At 44.5% G+C, this 19,273-nt stretch overlaps 1 protein-coding gene across 1 annotated transcript in view; it reads left to right on the top strand.

Moving 5' to 3' along the window:
- PIWIL1 (piwi like RNA-mediated gene silencing 1) overlaps positions 1-19,273 on the top strand; it is a 245,590-nt gene that overhangs the window by 191,435 nt on the left and 34,882 nt on the right. Inside the window, 3 exon segments of the mRNA XM_029571500.1 lie at positions 207-310; positions 12,636-12,706; positions 14,486-14,639. Of these exon segments, the coding sequence (XP_029427360.1) occupies positions 207-310; positions 12,636-12,706; positions 14,486-14,639 (329 nt within the window).

The following is a 19,273-nucleotide window of genomic DNA, read 5'->3' on the forward strand; positions in this document are numbered from 1 at the left end:
ATGAATTACTAATCCTCTCCTTTTTCCTGCCTCTGCATATTGGCGGTTGCTGGAGCCCTGCAATCAACAAAGCTAGCTGGACTTGATAAACTGAAGCAACAAGACCGGGTTGGGGCAGAGGGGACATTAACTGGATAGCTCATGAGAAATTATTAAAGGCTTATAGTTGGAAGAAACATTTAAAAAAATGTTTCCATTTTTTTCAGCTAAAACAAGTTATGATTGTTGGCATTGATTGCTATCATGATACTACAGCTGGACGACGATCTATTGCAGGATTTGTTGCAAGCCTTAATGAAGGAATGACACGGTAAGATATAAGAAACACTGCTTGTTGGGGGGGAAAAAAAGCAATAGATTTACCTCTATCTACTCGAAAAATGTAAAAGTAAGACCCTCCATCTGTGTTCCCTTTGGAAAGGTAAAAAGCAAAAAGTGCATAGGTTAGTATCTCACTGACCATTTTTCATTTTTGTTTCATTGATTTGGTTACCTTTCTTACCCTTTCTTTGGAAAGGTAAGCTTGATAACTGATGTTCCATAGTCCTGCTCTTCTCCATATATATGGTCTACTTGTGTTTGGGATTTGTTTTTAACCGATAGCACACTTTAAATTTCACTACAGTTACATTATGACATGTTTTCTCTTCCCTTGCCTGCTAAACTTTCCTGATTTCAGTGGTGGCTGTGGCAGTTTTTTCTGAGCTTGATAAATCTTGCTCTTCTGTGTTGGCGAATGAGAATGAGGAATGAAAGAGTGAGAGAGGATCAGCCCTAGTGTACTTGCAGAAAACAAATTTTCTACAACTGGTTTTAGAGTTGCAGCACTTAAAATTGTGTAACAGCAAACTTAAGATCATGTTATAGATCAATCTAATTAACATTTAATGGGTGCAGCTATAAAAGATCTACCAACATGCTATGGCAAGATCAATGAGTTTGAGTATAGAAATTTGTCCAACAACGTCTGTACTACCAGTAGCGGTCTGGTGTGAGGAAAAATTAAGACTTCCGAGGGGGTCACGTGATGCGGTGAAGCCGGCAGACATTAGATTGCTGTGCTTTGGGTGCCATTCCCGTTTTTTTCTAAATATTACTGTGTTTATGGACCCTCTCGACTAACAAACCGCCCTAACCCAATGAGAAGCGTGGACAAGCAGCCTGGTGAGTTCCAAGGCGAAGATATGGCTAGCCAGCTGCAGAAAAAAGAAAAAGAAAAACTGAAGCAGACTGATCCTAAAATGGCGGAAGCACAGGAGGCCTTAAAAGGAAGCCGCCTAACTGAATCCATGATATCAGCATTAACATCAGTTGTCTTAGTTTGTCGAATTTGTGTTCCAATGCTATCTGGACAGATCCAAGATCTAAGTAACTCACTAGACTTTCAGTAATCGCATAGACACTGTTAGGGCACGGATTAGCCACAATGAAGATGAACTATTAGCCGTTCAGGGCAAAATTCTCATCCTTCTCGTTGAAAGAGAAGGAAGCCAAATTAGATGACTTGGAGAACAGATCAAGGTGCAGTAACTTGCGCTTCATTGGCTTCCCTGAAGATATTCTGGAGCAAGAGTTGGCGAAAATAAGAAACTGGCTGCCCTCAGCGCTAGAACTACCTGATCTCAGTGGCGTTCTCATGTTGGAACATGCTCACAGGCTTAGGCCGCGAATGGAAACGCAATCAAAACTGAGTCGTCATTGTAAAATTGATTAATTATGCCCATAAAGTGCTCATCCTGCAACTATTTCACAAACAGTGAAAGCTGATTTATAAAGCCTCCACTATATTATTGTTCCAGGATTATTCAGCGGCTGTATCCCTCTAGAGGAGAGAATTTTCCACTATTTGAGGCTCACTAGCCAACAGCAACATTAAATTTGCCCTCAACTATCCTGCCAAGCTGAGCGTGTGGTATGGTGGCCATACTCATGTCTTTACCATGGCAACGGCGGCCCAGAACTTCATGAAAACATTAGCGCTAAATGGATCTATGCCTGCTGAAGAGGACTGATTTGCTAATCGCTGGATTTTTGACAGAATGCTCTTTTTTTCTTAACTTCTAAAGAGATACCATGTATCATTTCTGCTTAACCATGACTACTCTACTGCCTGCTCTGTGGGAGTTTAAGGTTTTTCCAGCTATCTTGGTTATTGCTTGTGCGATCACTTAATTTACAGTTATCTGTGTTACGGGAAGAGAGGTGTTAGCTATCAATGAGATAGGAGCGGCACCCGAACGCGTCTTGACTTCCCTAGCTCTGTGTTCGGGGCCTATAAAGTTCTATATGCTAGCTTGTGTGTGTGTGTGTGGGGGGGGGGGTGATGTTGGGGAGGAAGGGTGTGGGGGAATCTGTGGGAAAATTTGTACATTCAGTGGTTTTTTTTAATATCTTATTTGCATTAATGTATGGAACAACTGCCTTGCTATGAGATTCCTAGTGCATGATATTTTAGGAATATCTAGCTTTAAATAACATCACTTATGTCCCACTAGATAGGTTTATAGCCGTCTCTTTATATTCCAAGGTGGGATCTTCGATTAATGTCTTAACTTGGAATGTAGCTGGGCTAGGCTCACCTGTAAAGCGAGAAAGGGTATTAACACATTTAAAACGGCTACAGGGTTCGATAGTTTTCCTACAAGAAACTCACATGACTACAAAGGAACACAAGAAGCTTAAAAAATGCTGGGTTGGACAAGTAATTGCTGCCCAGAGGACTTCCCATAGCAGAGGAGTAGCAATTCTTTTGCAACATAATGTGGCTTTCCTTGCAGATAAGAACATAAGAACATAAGAAAATGCCATACTGGGTCAGACCAAGGGTCCATCAAGCCCAGCATCCTGTTTCCAGCAGTGGCCAATCCAGGCCATAAGAACCTGGCAATTACCCAAAAACTAAGTCTATTCCATGTTACCATTGCTAATGGCAGTGGCTATTCTCTAAGTGAACTTATAGCAGGTAATGGACTTCTCCTCCAAGAACTTATCCAATCCTTTTTTAAACACAGCTATACTAACTGCACTAACCACATCCTCTGGCAACAAATTCCAGAGTTTAATTGTGCGTTGAGTAAAAAAGAACTTTCTCCAATTAGTTTTAAATGTGCCCCATGCTAACTTCATGGAGTGCCCTCTAGTCTTTCTACTATCCGAAAGAGTAAATAACTGATTCACATCTACCCGTTCTAGACCTCTCAAGATTTTAAACACCTCTGTCATATCCCCCCTCAGTCGTCTCTTCTCCAAGCTGAAAAGTCCTAACCTCTTTAGTCTTTTCTCATAGGGGAGCTGTTCCATTCCCCTTATCATTTTGGTAGCCCTTCTCTGTACCTTCTCCATCGCAGTTATATCTTTTTTGAGATGCAGCGAACAGAATTGTACACAGTATTCAAGGTGCGGTCTCACCATGGAGCGATAGAGGCATTATGACACTTTCCGTTTTATTCACCATTCCCTTTCTAATAATTCCCAACATTCTGTTTGCTTTTTTGACTGCCGCAGCACACTATACCGATGATTTCAATGTGTTATCCACTATGACACCTAGATCTCTTTCTTGGGTTGTAGCACCTAATATGGAACCCAACATTGTGTAATTATAGCATGGGTTATTTTTCCCTATATGCATTACCTTGCACTTATCCGCATTAAATTTCATCTGCCATTTGGATGCCCAATTTTCCAGTCTCACAAGGTCTTCCTGCAATTTATCACAATCTGCTTGTGATTTAACTACTCTGAACAATTTTGTGTCATCTGCAAATTTGATTATCTCACTCTTCGTATTTCTTTCCAGATCATTTATAAATATATTGAAAAGTAAGGGTCCCAATACAGATCCCTGAGGCACTCCACTGTCCACTCCCTTCCACTGAGAAAATTGCCCATTTAATCCTACTCTCTGTTTCCTGTCTTTTTTAGCCAGCTTGCAATCAACGAAAGGACATCGCCACCTATCCCATGACTTTTTACTTTTCCTAGAAGCCTCTCATGAGGAACTTTGTCAGACGCCTTCTGAAAATCCAAGTATACTATATCTACCGGTTCACCTTTATCCACATGTTTATTAACTCCTTCAAAAAAGTGAAGCAGATTTGTGAGGCAAGACTTGCCCTGGGTAAAGCCATGCTGACTTTGTTCCATTAAACCATGTCTTTCTATATGTTCTGTGATTTTGATGTTTAGAACACTTTCCACTATTTTTCCTGGCACTGAAGTCAGGTTAACCGGTCTGTAGTTTCCCGGATCGCCCCTGGAGGCTTTTTAAATATTGGGGTTACATTTGCTATCCTCCAGTCTTCAGGTACAATGGATGATTTTAATGATAAGTTACAAATTTTTACTAATAGGTCTGAAATTTCATTTTTTAGTTCCTTCAGAACTCTGGGGTGTATACCATCCGGTCCAGGTGATTTACTACTCTTCAGTTTGTCAATCAGGCCTACCACATCTTCTAGGTTCACCGTGATTTGATTCAGTCCATCTGAATCATTGCCCATGAAAACCTTCTCCATTACGGGTACCTCCCCAACATCCTCTTCAGTAAACACCAAAGCAAAGAAATCATTTAATCTTTCCGCGATGGCCTTATCTTCTCTAAGTGCCCTTTTAACCCCTCGATCATCTAATGGTCCAACTGACTCCCTCACAGGCTTTCTGCTTCGGATATATTTAAAAAAGTTTTTACTGTGAGTTTTTGTCTCTACAGCCAACTTCTTTTCAAATTCTCTCTTAGCCTGTCTTATCAATGTCTTACATTTAACTTGCCAATGTTTATGCTTTACCCTATTTTCTTCTGTTGGATCCTTCTTCCAATTTTTGAATGAAGATCTTTTGGCTAAAATAGCTTCTTTCACCTCCCCTTTTAACCATGCCGGTAATCGTTTTGCCATGTATTCCACCTTTCTTAATGTGTGGAATACATCTGGACTGTGCTTCTAGAATGGTATTTTTTAACAATGACCACGCCTCTTGGACATTTTTTACTTTTGTAGCTGCTCCTTTCAGTTTTTTCTAACAATTTTTCTCATTTTATCAAAGTTTCCCTTTTGAAAGTTTAGCACGAAAGCCTTGGATTTGCACACTGTTCCTTTTCCAGTCATTAAATCAAATTTGATCATATTATGATCACTATTGCCAAGCGGCCCCACCACCGTTACCTCCCTCACCAAGTCCTGTGCTCCACTGAGAATTAGATCTAAAAGTGCTCCCTCTCTCGTCTGTTCCTGAACCAATTGCTCCATAAAGCTATCATTTATTCCATCCAGGAACGTTATCTCTCTAGCATGACCCGATGATACATTTACCCAGTCTATATTGGGGTAATTGAAGTCTCCCATTATTACTGCACTACCAATTTGGTTAGCTTCCCTAATTTCTCTTAGCATTTCACTGTCCTTCTCACCATCTTGACCAGGTGGAAGGTAGTATACCCCTATCACTATAGTCGTCCCCGACACACAAGAGATTTCTACCCATAAAGATTCAATTTTGTATTTAGTAATGCAGGATGTTTATCCTGTTGGACTCTGTCATCCCGGACATAAAGCACCACACCTCCTCTTGAGTGCTCCTCTCTGTGATTGCGATATAATTTGTATCCCGGTATAGCAGTGTCCCATTGGTTATCCTCTTTCCACCATGTCTCTGAGATGCCAGTTAAGTCTATGTCATCATTTACCCCCCCTGACGTCACTGGGAGCTCCGGCGACGGTTGAAGAGCGCCTCACCATCAGGCGCCGCACGCCGTGCGTCGCGTGCCAAAGGGGCGCAACAAAGGGTCTCTCCCCTTTGTGCACCCCTTCGTGCAACCCTTGTGCTTATAAAAAAAATAAAAATCTTTTATATTTTATATTTTTCTGTTATTAAACTTTATTTCAATTCTTTACCTTTTCTTTTTACTTGTTAACAATTTTAATTAGAAATGTTCATTGTATTAGACTATGGAAATTTATTTCCTGCTATTCTGTTTAATGTAAACCGGTATGAATTACATCGGATGTAAGAATGTCGGTATATAAAAATTATAAATAAATAAATAAAATAAATAAATATACATTCTAATTCTCCCATCTTACTTCTTAGACTTCTGGCATTAGCATACAAACATTTCAAAGTTTGTTTTTTGTTTGTATTTTCATTCTGCTTTTTAATTGATAGGGATGTTAGAATTTTTTAGCTCAGGTGAGTTTTTAGTTACAGGCACTTGGACTACTTTTCTAATTATTGGAACCTCACTGTCGGGATGCTCTAATTCTAATGCATCATTAGTATCCTTTAAAGATACCTCTCTCCGAACCATGCGTTGCTGAGCGACTGTCTGCTTTCCCCTTTGTTCTAGTTTAAAAGCTGCTCTATCTCCTTTTTAAAGGTTAGCGCCAGCAGTCTGGTTCCACCCTGGTTAAGGTGCAGCCCATCTCTTCGGAAGAGACTCCCCCTTCCCCAAAAGGTTCCCCAGTTCCTAACAAAACTTAATCCCTCTTCCTTGCACCATCATCTCATCCACGCATTGAGACTCCGGAGCTCTGCCTGCCTCTGGTGACCTGCGTGTAGAACAGGGAGCATTTCAGAGAATGCTACCCTGAGGTTCTGGATTTAAGCTTTCTACCTAAGAGCCTAAATTTGGCTTCCAGAACCTCCCTCCCACATTTTCCTATGTTGTTGGTGCCCACATGTACCACGACAGCCGGCTCTTCCCCAGCACTGTCTAAAATCCTATCTAGGTGACACGTGAGGTCCGCCACCTTCGCACCAGGTAGGCATGTTACCAGGCGATCCTCACGCCCACCAGCCACCCAGCTATCTACATTCCTAATAATCGAATCACCAACTATGACGGCCGACCTAACCCTTCCCTCCTGGGCAGTAGGCCTTGGGGAGATATCCTCAGTGCGAAAGGATAATGCATCACCTGGAGAGCAGGTCCTTGCTACAGGATCCTTTCCTGCTACACCTGGTTGGTGTAATGATGAGGGACAGTATATCATTGTATCAAGTTCCCTGAGAGGTAAAAGCACTATTCTACTCTCTAGCTGTCGTCCTAATGTCTATGATGCTACATTTCTCCCAAAAATTATAACCATTATCTCTAAACTAGGCCCTGCTCAATTGATGATTGGTGGAGATATGAATTGTGTAATTGACCCCTTCATGGACTGACAGCAAGCAGGTCAGTCATCTCATGCAAGGCTGCAAGGAAGTAAAAAATTTTTTTGTGACACTTTGCAGCTTCTAGCTTTTTGGCGAGTGCTTAATCTGCATATGAAAGATTACACTCATGTTTCCAGATCACACCCATCCAAGGCCCGATTAATTATCTATTTATTTCTAAAAATATGTTCTCTTTCTGTTCTAAGGCGAGTATAGAAGCATTAGTTATATCTGATCATTGTCCAGTTTCCTGTACTCTGGAAAATCCTTCTGCGCAGACTTCCACATCCACATGGAAGATGCCTACCTGGCTACTGACTGATAAGTCTTTCCATAAATTTTTGCTGGATAAATGGCATAATTATGAATCTCACAATAAACAACTTGTGAATCAGCCCATATTGTTCTGGGATACTGCCAAGGCAGTCCTGAGAGGAGAAATTTTGGGTTACTCTATTAGACGGAGAAAAGAATTAGATAAGAAAATTCTGGATGTGACGAATCAGATGAAAGGGGCGAAAAAACAGTACCTCCAATCCAATCTAGATAGTGATAAAACAACGTACTGGGAGTTACAGGCTTTACTAACCAAATTACATAAACATGCGCTTTCTTCTGTAGCTGCTTTAAAGCATAAACTATACAGTCAAGGGAATAAGGCTGGGAAGCTACTGGCGAAGCTAGTCAAACCTCACAAGGGAGCCTCTTTCTTAATCAGCATACGAGATCACATGGGTAAACTGTAGACTAACATGCGAGCAATTGGGGAGGTTTTTCAGTGCTATTTTGCACAGTTATACTCTGCCGAACATTTTTTAGAGGCTTACCCTTGCCTAAATTGTCCCTTTCGCAGCTAGAGGTCATAAACTGTCTGGAGGTTTGGGCATTTTGTCTGGCACTCTTCAAATTCATGCCCCGTTTACTCAGAGGAGCGGTGAGTGATGTCCAACAACACCACGGCAGTTGTGTACATAAATCAAGGGGGAACTGTGAAGTCAGCAGATGATCTGGTGATGGGTATGCTGCTTCCTTGGGCAGAAAAGCATCTTCTAGCCTTGTCAGCATCTCATACAGTGGGAGAAGACAACATGCAAGCTGATTATCTGTCATCTCATTCTGGATCCAGGAGAGTGTTTTCTCTCTGGGACTTTAGACCTCATTGTCAAAGTGTGGGGTTGGCTATTCATGGATTTGATGGCAGCTGGCGAGAATGGAAAGGTTCACTGTTTCTTCAGTTGCAGGAGAGATCCGAAGTCCTCTGAGATAAGTGACCTATTAGAGGATTGGCTGAGTGCAGAAAACTTAGATGTGTTTCCACCTTGGCTCATGATAGGTTGGATGGTTCCAAAGATTGCTAGACATCTGTGCCAAGTCTTCTGAGTGGCTCCAAATTGGCCACAGTATGCAGATCTTATCACACCTGTTGTGAGATGGTCCTCTTCGCTTCCCACCTCTCGGGAACTTGCTCTGCTCTAGTGGTTGAAGAGGAAACATTTAACCAAGAGGATGGAGTTGGCAATCCCTTATTGGATAGTGGTGACCATGGGATTGTATATCTCCTAGGCTGTGGCAATCACTGTCAGGAGCTGGTGGCAATGGTCAGTGGTCTCCCAAAGAGATGGGTTGATCCATCACAGAGGCTCATGTGATTTGGCTATGATTGCGGACTGATTTGAGTGAGAGAGCTGTGAGAGTGAAGTCTGACGATGCCACGGCAGTGGCCTACATCTTCAAGGGGGGGGGGGGATCTGGAATCAACAGGTTTCTTGGAAGGTGGACATCCTATTGCCATGGGTTGAACAGCATCTTTGGGCATTGTTGGCATTGATGGATTATCTATGGCGGATCATGGAGATGATGTGAGTGCTGGACTGAGATAATCTAGCGAACAATCACCTAGTTCCATCCCAGTTGTTGGAATACCTGGGAGCGAGCTTTGATACCCGTCTTGGCAAAGTGGTTTTTTACCTTAGAAAGACTTATGAAGCTGCAGGCACAGGTGGTTCGGCTACTGTGGGTAGTGGTGCCCAACACCTGGCATTATTTGCAGGTTCAGGGTTCTATGTCATCTATGCTGGAACTCATGCCATGGGTGTTTGCGCTCATGCATCCTCTACAGGGAGCGCTTTTGTCCAGATGGAATCCACAAACAGAGGAGTTTCATCGCCCTTTGCCGCTACAGGGAGACGGCACATAGTCTTTCGTTGTGGTGGTTATACTGCAATTTGGAAAAAGGGGTGGAGCAGGAGACTCCAGACTGGTAGTGGTGACCACTGTTACCAGCCTCAAGGGTTGGGGGGGGGGGGCTGTCAAGGGCAAATAACCCAAGTTCTTTGGTCACCAGTAGTAGCATCCTGGTCTATCAATCATTTGGAAAGAAGGATAGTGCACAGAGCATTGTACCATTTCCTGCAGCAGGATGATGAGCGTGTTCTCTGACAATACGACTATGGCCTATATCAATCGCCAGAGAGGGACGAAGAGTCATGTGTGGCTCAGGAGACATGGTCACTGTTTGCCTGGGCAGAGCAGCTTCTGGCTGGGATAGCGGCGTCTCATGTAGCTGCAGTAGATAATGTGCAAGCAGATTAACTCAGTAGACAGCAGTTGAATCTCGAGGAGTGGGAGTTGTCTGCGAAGGCCTTGACCCTCATTTGGTCCAGGTGGGGCAGTCCGCAGCTGGATCTGATGGCTTCACGAAGCAGTGCCAAGATAGTGTGATTCTTCAGCTGGAGGTTGGCTTGGAAGGAAACAACGCGCTGGTTCAACCATGACCATCAGAAATCCTGATGTCTGTGTTCCCACCATGGCATTTTGTTGGTTGGTTGTTGCAACGCATAGAGAACAACCAGAGATGGTGGTTCTCGTGGCAACAGAGTAGCTGTGTTGTCTGTGGTTTGTGGATCTTGTTCAACTCGCAATAGATGGTCCCATCAGGTAGACTAACCTGTCAGGGTTACGGAGGCAAGGGCCCATATTCTTGGATCCGGGAGATTGCTTTTTTCTCGCGGCCTGGTTTTCGAGAGGAGGTGACTTCGGTTGAATTACTTGGAGCTGGTTATCACTACTTTATTTCAGGCTATAGAAGGCCATCAACTTTGCTTGCTTACATTCAAGTGTGGAGAGTATTTGGATCCTCATGCTTGGAGGAAGGGCTAGAGCTGTTGCAGGTGAATATTCCTCAGATCCTGGCCTTTTTGCAACAGGCCTACAACTCGCTTCAAGTTCACTTAGTGGCATTAGCTTGTTTTTTGAGGTAAGGTACACAGAAAGCTATTGACCTCCCATCTGGATGTCATGAGCTTTCTGAAGGGGGTGAAGCATTTGTGTCCTCCAGTTCGTAGGATCTGCCTGCCCTAGCGCCTTAATTTGGTTTTGAGAGTCCTTTGTGACCCTCCCTTTGAGCTTTAGCCAAGGGCATCTTTAAAGGATCTCATCTTGAAATCTGTCTTTCTGATGGCAATTTGTTCGGCCAGGCAGATTTCGGAGTGGCAGGCATTGTCATGTCGAGAGCCTTTCTTGCAATTACAGATGGTATGTCACTGAATACGGTGCCTTTGTTCTTACCGAAGGTCGTTTCGTTGTTCCATGTTAACCAGTCAGTGGAGCTTCCTGTGTTTCTGAGTTTGTCTGTCTGATTCACTGCATGCACGGGGTTTTCGCTTTTTGGATGTATATTGGACTCTGTTACAGTATCTTAGTCACTAACCGTGTTCGGCAAACATATCATTTGTTTGTCCTTTTTCAGTGGAGCAAAGAAAAGAAGCAAAGCATCCAAGGCCACCATTACACGATGGTTAAAGGAGACTTTTTTTTTCAGCCTGTCTGTATAAAGGACGGATGGCTCCAGAGGGTTTGCAGGCCCACACTTGAGAGCGCAGGCTACCTCTTGGGCAGTGTTAGTTGGTATCACCACAGGAGATCTGTAGGGAGTGACATGGTCATGTCTTCACACTTTTACCAAGCATTACAAATTACATGTACGTGCTCCAGAAGAAGCTGTTTGGGGAGAGTGTTATGAGCAGATCTTCCAAGTTCCCACCCACTATAGTGGAGCTTAGAAATAAAAATGGCGGCAAAAAAGGACCAAATGATCTAGTAGGGATGTGAATCGTTTTTTGACGATTTAAAAAATCGTATGATATTTTTTAAATCGTCAAAAATCGTTAGAGTGCGCGATACAATAGAAATTCCCCCGATTTATTGTGAAAAATCGGGGGAGGGGCGGGAAAACCGGCACACCAAAACAACCCCTAAACCCACTCCGGCCCTTTAAAACTGAACCCCCCCCCAAACTTTTTACGAGTACCTGGTGGTCTAGTGGAAGGCCCGGGACCGATCTCCTGCTCTCGGGCCATCGGCGCCATTTTGATGCCACTAATAAAAATGGTGCCGATGGCCCGAACAAAAAAACCCACTGACCCTTTAAAAATCGACCCCTTAGCCCCCCCCCCCCCCCCCCCCCCAAAAAAAACGTTTTAAAATTTACCTGGTGGTCCAGTGGGGGCGCGGGGAGCAATCTCCCGCTCTCAGGCCATCGACTGCCACTAATAAAAATGGCACCGATGGCCCTTTGCCCTTACCATGTGACAGGATATCCGTGCCATTGGCCGGCCCCATCACATGGTAGGAGCACTGGATGGCCGGCGCCATCTTTAATACTGAACACAGTATTCCAGGTGAGGCCTGACCTGGTACAGCTACCTCAACAGCAGCAGGACACCCTCATGCCTGTACAAGGGCATTATCACCTCTTTTTTTTCTTACTTGGTTATTCCTTTCTCTATACAGCCCATCATTATTCTGGCTTTAGCTAGCGCCTTATCACATTGCGTTGCTGCCTTCAGATCATCAGCTTGGGTACATTCCACTTGTCTGGACTGATCTGGGGTATGAACAGGAAAGGAAAATTGGTTCTTACCTGCTAATTTCTTTCTTGGAATACCACAGATAAGTCCAAAATCCCATCCCCTGATTTTCGAAATTCTGTTGTTGATTCAGTACGTGTATATTGCAGAAGGTACGGATTGTATATAGGTTGACTTTTCAGTTTTTATCCTGGATTTGAGGGCTCCCAGTTCAGAGGATAAACCATTACTTCTCTGCTCGCCCTAGAAGGGAGGGGGTTAGAGTTATTTTGAAAGTTGATTTTCTATCTTGGCTTGGGTACACACTAATACTGAGGGACTGCAGATAGCACTCTGTTATGTAGCAGTGCCTGAAACGTTTTTATTCTCTGCCTCCATCTGCTGATAGGGATGCAAAACCCACTTGTCTGGACTGATCTGTTTTATTTCAGGAATGAAAATTAGCAGATAATCAATTTTTCTTTAGGATTATTATGGTATTTGCACTTAATAGAATGCTTTTGTAGGGGTATGTACGTTTTTAAGTTTCCCATAGAAAATTTAATAAAGATGTGTGTGTGTGTGTGTGTGTGTGTGTACACATATATTATGCCTTTGGCCTTTTTTTCATTGTAGTTGGTTTTCTCGCTGCGTTGTTCAAGATCGAGGACAAGAGATTGTAGATGGACTGAAAGTCTGCTTACAAGGTAAAATAGTATTCTTTTTTTCTTTTTTTTTTTTTTCTGAATATGGCTAAGATGGTTGAGGATAAAGCCTCTGGTTTTATATTCAGTCAAATTTCAGGAAATTTCCTACTTGTCACAAAGCTTTAAAATAATTCCCTGTAATATGTTTGGAATGCCAAGTCATTATTTGTTACTTGCTAAGTAATTCAAACATGAGATACAAAATTGTTAGACATAGTGGTTTATTTTATTAATCCTTAAAATTCTTTGGGAAATCTTGACCTTCAGGCATTGCTAGAAAGTAGTATTATATTATAAAATAATTAGACACCACACTCAAAACTACAATTTCGAGAAGAACAAAAGGAGAAAAATGTTTTCAATGCTAAAATTAACTGAAATTTTCCATGTAGTTGCTTAAAATACAAAATATCAGCACTCACAGGTGGAATGAGTGCTTTCTGATTTATTGGTATCACATATTACTAGAAAACGTGAAATAGTTCACACAGTGAATGCTTTCACTAGAATATATTCCAAATTTAGTGCTTGAAGAGTAACCTAAGGTAATTTCTGTGCCATTGTTTGAAAAACTGTTGTATACCTATTTTCTTAATACCTACTAAAATCCCACTGCCACTCCTTGTGACCTTGGGCAAGTCACTTCACTCTCAATTGCTTCAGGTAAAAACTCAGATTGTGAGCCCTCTAGGGACAAGGAAATAACTATGGTACCTGAATGTAATCCGCTTTAAAGCGACTGAAAGAATCTAGTCCTGGGGGAATTCTGCACTAGGGTGGAGTGCAGAATTTGCACAGAATTGCCAAATTCTGCACAGAAAATGGCAGAGGAGACTCCAGCATTCTACAAACAGAGCGCATGCCATTCGCGGTGAAGATGAAGGCCCCAGCGAGAGAGGGTGTGAGAGAGAGCAGGGGAGAGGGGGTGAGAGGTGGGGGGGGGGGTGAGGTGGGGGCGTGAGCAGGGGGTAGTGAGAGCGGGGGAGGGGGGTGATTGAGTGTGCGTGCCAGAGAGAGGGAGCTTATATGAGGAGATTGTGAAGGAGTGCGTGTGAGAGATTGGGAGCTTGTGTGTATGAAAAAGGGATTGTGTGTATGTGAGAGTGCTAGCCTATATGAAGGGATTGTGTATGTGTGAGAGAGAGAGACATAGGTAGCCTGTGTGAGGGTGTATGCCTGAGAGAGAAAAGGAGCTTGTGTGGATGTATATGCAAGAGAGAGGGACCCTGTATGAAGAGATGTGTGTGCCGAGAGAGTGAGGGAGCCTATATGAGGGGGTGTTTATGTGCATTAGAGAGAGGGAGCATGTGTGTGAGAGAGAGAGAAGAGGGAGCCTTGTGGGGGGCAGTACTGAAAACAGGGTCAAACTCTGGGAGTGGTGATAGTGGAAGGGGTTTAGCCAAGAAGTGGAGAGTGAGATACTGGCAGGTGGAGGAGTTGGGGGCCTAGGAGGGCAAAGTCGCCAGGGGAGTAGGGAGAGAGGGCGGAAGGAACACTCTTGCAGTGAATTTCTAGGGAAATTCTGCTCAAAATATTTAAAATTCTGCAACTTTAAGTAATAACTTTTTCTGTATTAATTTAATATGTAACTACTTAAACTGTCATGTAAATTGTGTTATTTTGACCAATATAAAGTATGCAGAATTTTAAGTCTTTGTGCACAGAATTTTAAATTATTTTGCAAAGAATTCCCCCAGGCATAAGAATCTAAATTATTGAAAAACCTTTTGGCTTATGTTAGGAACACAGAAACATAACATTTAACTTCTTTTTCTTAAGCTGCCCTGAGAACCTGGTTTTCATGGAATGACTGTATGCCCACCCGTATTATTGTTTACCGTGATGGTGTAGGAGATGGCCAGCTCAAAACTCTGGTTAACTATGAAGTGCCACAATTCCTGGATTGTCTGAAGTCTGTTGGCAAAGACTACAAGTAAGCTTTTACTTGGCTGCTTTACAGTTTAAGTTGAAATGCATAGATGAGAAATCATATATGTCTATATTACATCATTAGTTACTGGAAAAATTGCTAAGCTTTTATTTTCAAAAGGAATTTACTATAAGATACACTTTGTGGTTGCATTTATTTTTATGTTTTTTAGTCTAGTTAATTCTGAAAAGGGAAATCCTTCTGTTTTATACTGTTGGAAGGCTTAGACTTACGATAACTGATAGCTTTGAGTGGCACGTGTCATATAATTTTCACACTAGATAGTGATTCTTAAAAGTAATTTTTTCCTCCACAGTATTTTACTGCTACTTAGACTCTATGACATTTTCTCAGAGGAAAAGCAGGATAGTAGTCCTCACACATGCGTGATATCATCAGATGGAGCCCAGATACGGAAAGCTGAGCATGCCTATACCACACATCCATGCGGGGTCTCTCTCCAGTCTCTTTTTCCGTGGAGCTGTAAACATCACAGTATGTGAGCATGCTTGTTTTGGATGTTTTTTGGCATTGTAGAAAACTTCAGGGTTTTTTTCGCAGGTTTTTTCCTGTTCCATCATTGGATCCCTCTTGGTGCCTTCCTGTAGTGTCTCTTAGGGTTTTTAGCAATTCGGGTAAGTTTCCTTTCACAGTCGATTCCCCAGTGGCAGTGGTGCATTGATGCCCGCTGGCCATCAGTGCCTCGCTGCCATAGTCTTCTGTTAATGCCTTTTTGTTTCATCTGTCATGGCCACATCTGGTTTTCAGCGATGTCCCTGGTGCCCGAGGACCATGTCCGTTACGGATCCGCATGAGACATGAGTCCTCTGCCTAGGGGCATTGCATGGCATTCGGGATTGCCACTTATGCACCCAGATGACCCCGAAGAGACATAGACTTCAACTTGACAAGATGGAACAACTCAGGGCTAAGTAATCTGAGCCACTGGCATTGGTGGCATTGAAGGACCAAGGAGTCGCACTGATGGACACTAAGCCATCGATATTGGCGGGACCATCAGTTCCATCGATGTCGCTAGCGGACAGGGACACCAGAGACTGACCATCTTCTATCTCTTCCAGGCTGAGGACGTTGAGTTCTTTGTCATTTGCCTCTGCACTGGGGAAGGACCAGGCCGAGCATTGAAGGAAACCAAAGAAGCAATAGCACTGGTCCCTGTCTGTGCACATTGCCAGGCACGGGGATGCACTGGCTTTTGCCGCGATGCCACCGAAGCGCCCCTGCGGCAAGGAGTGCCAATCCTCCATCTGTGCTAGGTGTCTGCAGTGGTCTCAAGTGGTCCTGACACCAGTTACCAATCCACCTCGAGGGTCCGAGGAAGATCTGACTACCCCTACTTCCTCCCAGTCTGTCTTGGCTTCGGCAACATTTGAGGAGGAGCTAGAGTGTCAATTCCAGCTAGCAGTGGACCGGTGCTGCAGGGTTTCAGGCCTGTGGCATTGACAGCACTGGACCCAGTGCTGCCCATCCTTATACCACTTCTGGAGAAGCTCAACATGCTCATGAGTACATTACCAACTCAGTTGGCATTTGTTTCCAGGACAGCATCAGTGATTGGCAAGGCACAGAGGCCTCCCCATACCAATATGGTGGTGGTCGTCTGTTCCTCTGAGGAGGAAGATCTGCAGAGGCAGGTGGAGACACTGAGGTCTGCCGCTTCCCGTCTATGTCTTCCGGTGCCTGCACCTCTGGATGTAGGCCGAGCACCTAGGGACTGATCCCCTGTCACTTTCAGTGAGGATGAGGAACCCTATGACCCCTGGGGGGATGACATTTCAGAGTACTCTGAGGGCTCGAGGGCCACCCTTCAAGCCCTTCTCCAGAGGAGCGAAGGAAGTCGCGCCTGAGGACTTGACCTTCGCAGGGTTTGTGAGGGTTATTGCGGAGGATGATACCAGGCACAAAATGCTTGAGATCCTCTGGTTCATGGAGCTTCCTAAGGAGATTGTGGCAGTCCTGGTACACGAGATCCTTAAGGAGTTGCTGTTGAGGAAATGGGAACTTCGCCTCACAGTGACTCCCAACAATAAGAATGATGGGGTTTACCTCATAGAGAAGAGTATTGGATTCGATAAGCATCAGCTGCCCCACCAGTCGGTGGTGATCAAATCTGCCCTCGAGGGCCAAGCGCGCTCTCAATCATTCCTCGGCATCCCCAGGGAAGGACCATAGAGCAATGGACTCTCTTGGGCACCATGCTCATTGCCCGCGTTGCTGCCTACCAGTTCTACATGAGCCAGTACTCGTGGGACATCAAAGCAGGTGCAGTAGGTGGCTGAGCAGCTGCCTCAGCAGCAGCAGAACACCCTCAAGTTGCTGGTACATAAGGAAAACCCGAAGAGTGTGTGACCTACAACGTTTGAGACAGCATTGAGAGTCTCTGCAGTGGGAATTCATGGGTGCAGAATGGCACGGGTGCGGATCTCCAACCAGAGGTACAGGAACAACTCGATGTGCTGTGTACTGGAGAGAATCTCTTCAGAGAGAGGTACTATGGCCCAACTTCGGGACCACCACAAGACCCTCCAACAACTCTCTGCCAGTACTCTGGACCCATCCTCCTCATCCAGGAGGCCCACTAGACCGGGGCCAAGTCTTTCGCCAACGGAAGTACTATCCTCCACCTCCTCGCTCCCGTCAATACCATCAAGGCTCCCATGGCTGGCCCAGGCAGCAGAGAACCCCCAAGCCCCAGCCCTCTCTTTAGTCAACTCCAGGGACATGATTTTGATTGGGCCATAGGGAGAGTAAGCCAGTTGCCCATACTCAGGACAACGGAACCACTGCTCGAGGGAAGCCTGCAGTTCTTTGTGAACCGGTGGCCCAGTATAATTTCAAACCAGTGAGTTCTTTCCATCGTCCGTCAGGGGTACCAATTGAACTTATTGGGTGTCCTGCCAAATTGCCCTCCGAGCCCGTTTTGGGGGCTGGTAGTTCATCAGGAGGTACTACTAGAGGAACTCTCCTCCTTAATGGTCACAGCAGTCGAGCCCGTACCACCAGGGCAAAGAGGGCGGGGATTCTACTCCAGGTGCTTCCTGATTTCAAAGAGTAACAGGAGGAGTCCATCCCACTATTAAGCTGTCTAAAAAGTTTGCATTTACATTTTTAATTCTAGATGTTCTATGTATCTGACTAAGGAATTATATTTCCTGCTTGTTCAGTTTGCAATGTAAACCGGCCTGATTTGCATTTTATGCAAGAAGGTCGGTATATAAAAATTAAAATTAAATAAATAAATAAATCCCATCCTAGACCTAAGGACCTTGAACAAGTTTCTAAGAAAAGTTCAAGATGGCTTCCCTGGGCACCTTGATCCCCCTCTTGAAAAAAGGGGACTGGCTATGTTCGCTCAACCTAAAGGATGCATTCACCCATATCAAGATCTTCCCTGGTTACAGGAAGTACCACTGATTCCTTGTGGAAAAACAGCACTGGGTGATGCTGTTTGGGCTCGCATTGTCCCCATGGATCTTCATAAAATGCCTAGGCGTGGTGGTGATACACCTCCGCAGGCTGGAAGTGCATGTTTTCCCATATCTGGATGATTGGCTAACTGGGCAAGAGCATGTCTAAGGCAGGGGCTACCAGGTCCATGCACTTGACCATCAGGGTGTTGGAGTCAATAGGGTTAGTTCTCAACTACTCTCAGTCCCATCTCAGTCCGTCACTTCATTTGGACTTCCTAGGAGCCCTGCTAGAAATGATTCAAGCCAGGGCCTTTCTGCCTCACCAGAGGGCTGTCACCTTGATGACCATTGCGGCAGAGATCCAACAGAGCCAGCAGGTGTCAGTCTTGCACATGTTGGGGTTGTTGGGCCATATGGCCATAACCGTCCATGTCACTTCCTTAGCATGTTTATACATGCGCAGATCCCAATGGACCCTGAGGTCACAGTGGCACCAGGCCACTCAGAGCCTCCAGGATTGTATCCAAGTCACCTTGTCTCTCCAGGATTCATTGTCCTGGTGGTACTGTCAAATCTGGATGGGGCATTTTGTTTCAAAGTCCCCCCTACCCAAATTGCCCTAACCACGGATTCATCTACCCTGGGGTGGGGAGCTCTCTGGTATGCCCAAAAACGCTCTTGTTAAATCAACTTCTTGGAGCTTCAGGCAATCAGGTATGCACTGTGGGCTTTCAGAGATCGACTGTCCAACAAAGTTGTCCTGATCCACACCAATAACCAAGTAGCCATGTGGTATGTCAACTAGCAGGGAGGCACAAGATCGTACCTCCTGTGTCAGGAAGCACCCAGATCTGGACATGGGCCCTGTCCCATGGGTTAGTGCTCAGGACCATGAACCTGGCCGGGATGGAGAACATGCTAACAGACAGCCTGAGTCAAGTCTTCAGACCTCATGAGTGGTCCCTGAACCGGGAGTAGCGAATCAGATATTTCACCTCTGAAAGAGCCTGGACATAGAGCTGTTTGTCTCCTTGCAACAGGAAGGTGTCTTGATTCTGCTCCCTATACAGGTCAGATGGCAAGCCAGCCTCAGATGCCCTTGCCTGTCATTCGGCTAAGGGTCTTCTTGTATGCATATACTCTGATTTGTTCTCTGCCTCCATCTGCTGATAGGGATGCATAAACCTACTTGTCTGGACTGATCTG

The sequence above is a fragment of the Rhinatrema bivittatum genome, chromosome 11 (genome assembly GCF_901001135.1).
Source record: "Rhinatrema bivittatum chromosome 11, aRhiBiv1.1, whole genome shotgun sequence".
NCBI classification, from domain to species: Eukaryota; Metazoa; Chordata; class Amphibia; order Gymnophiona; family Rhinatrematidae; genus Rhinatrema; species Rhinatrema bivittatum.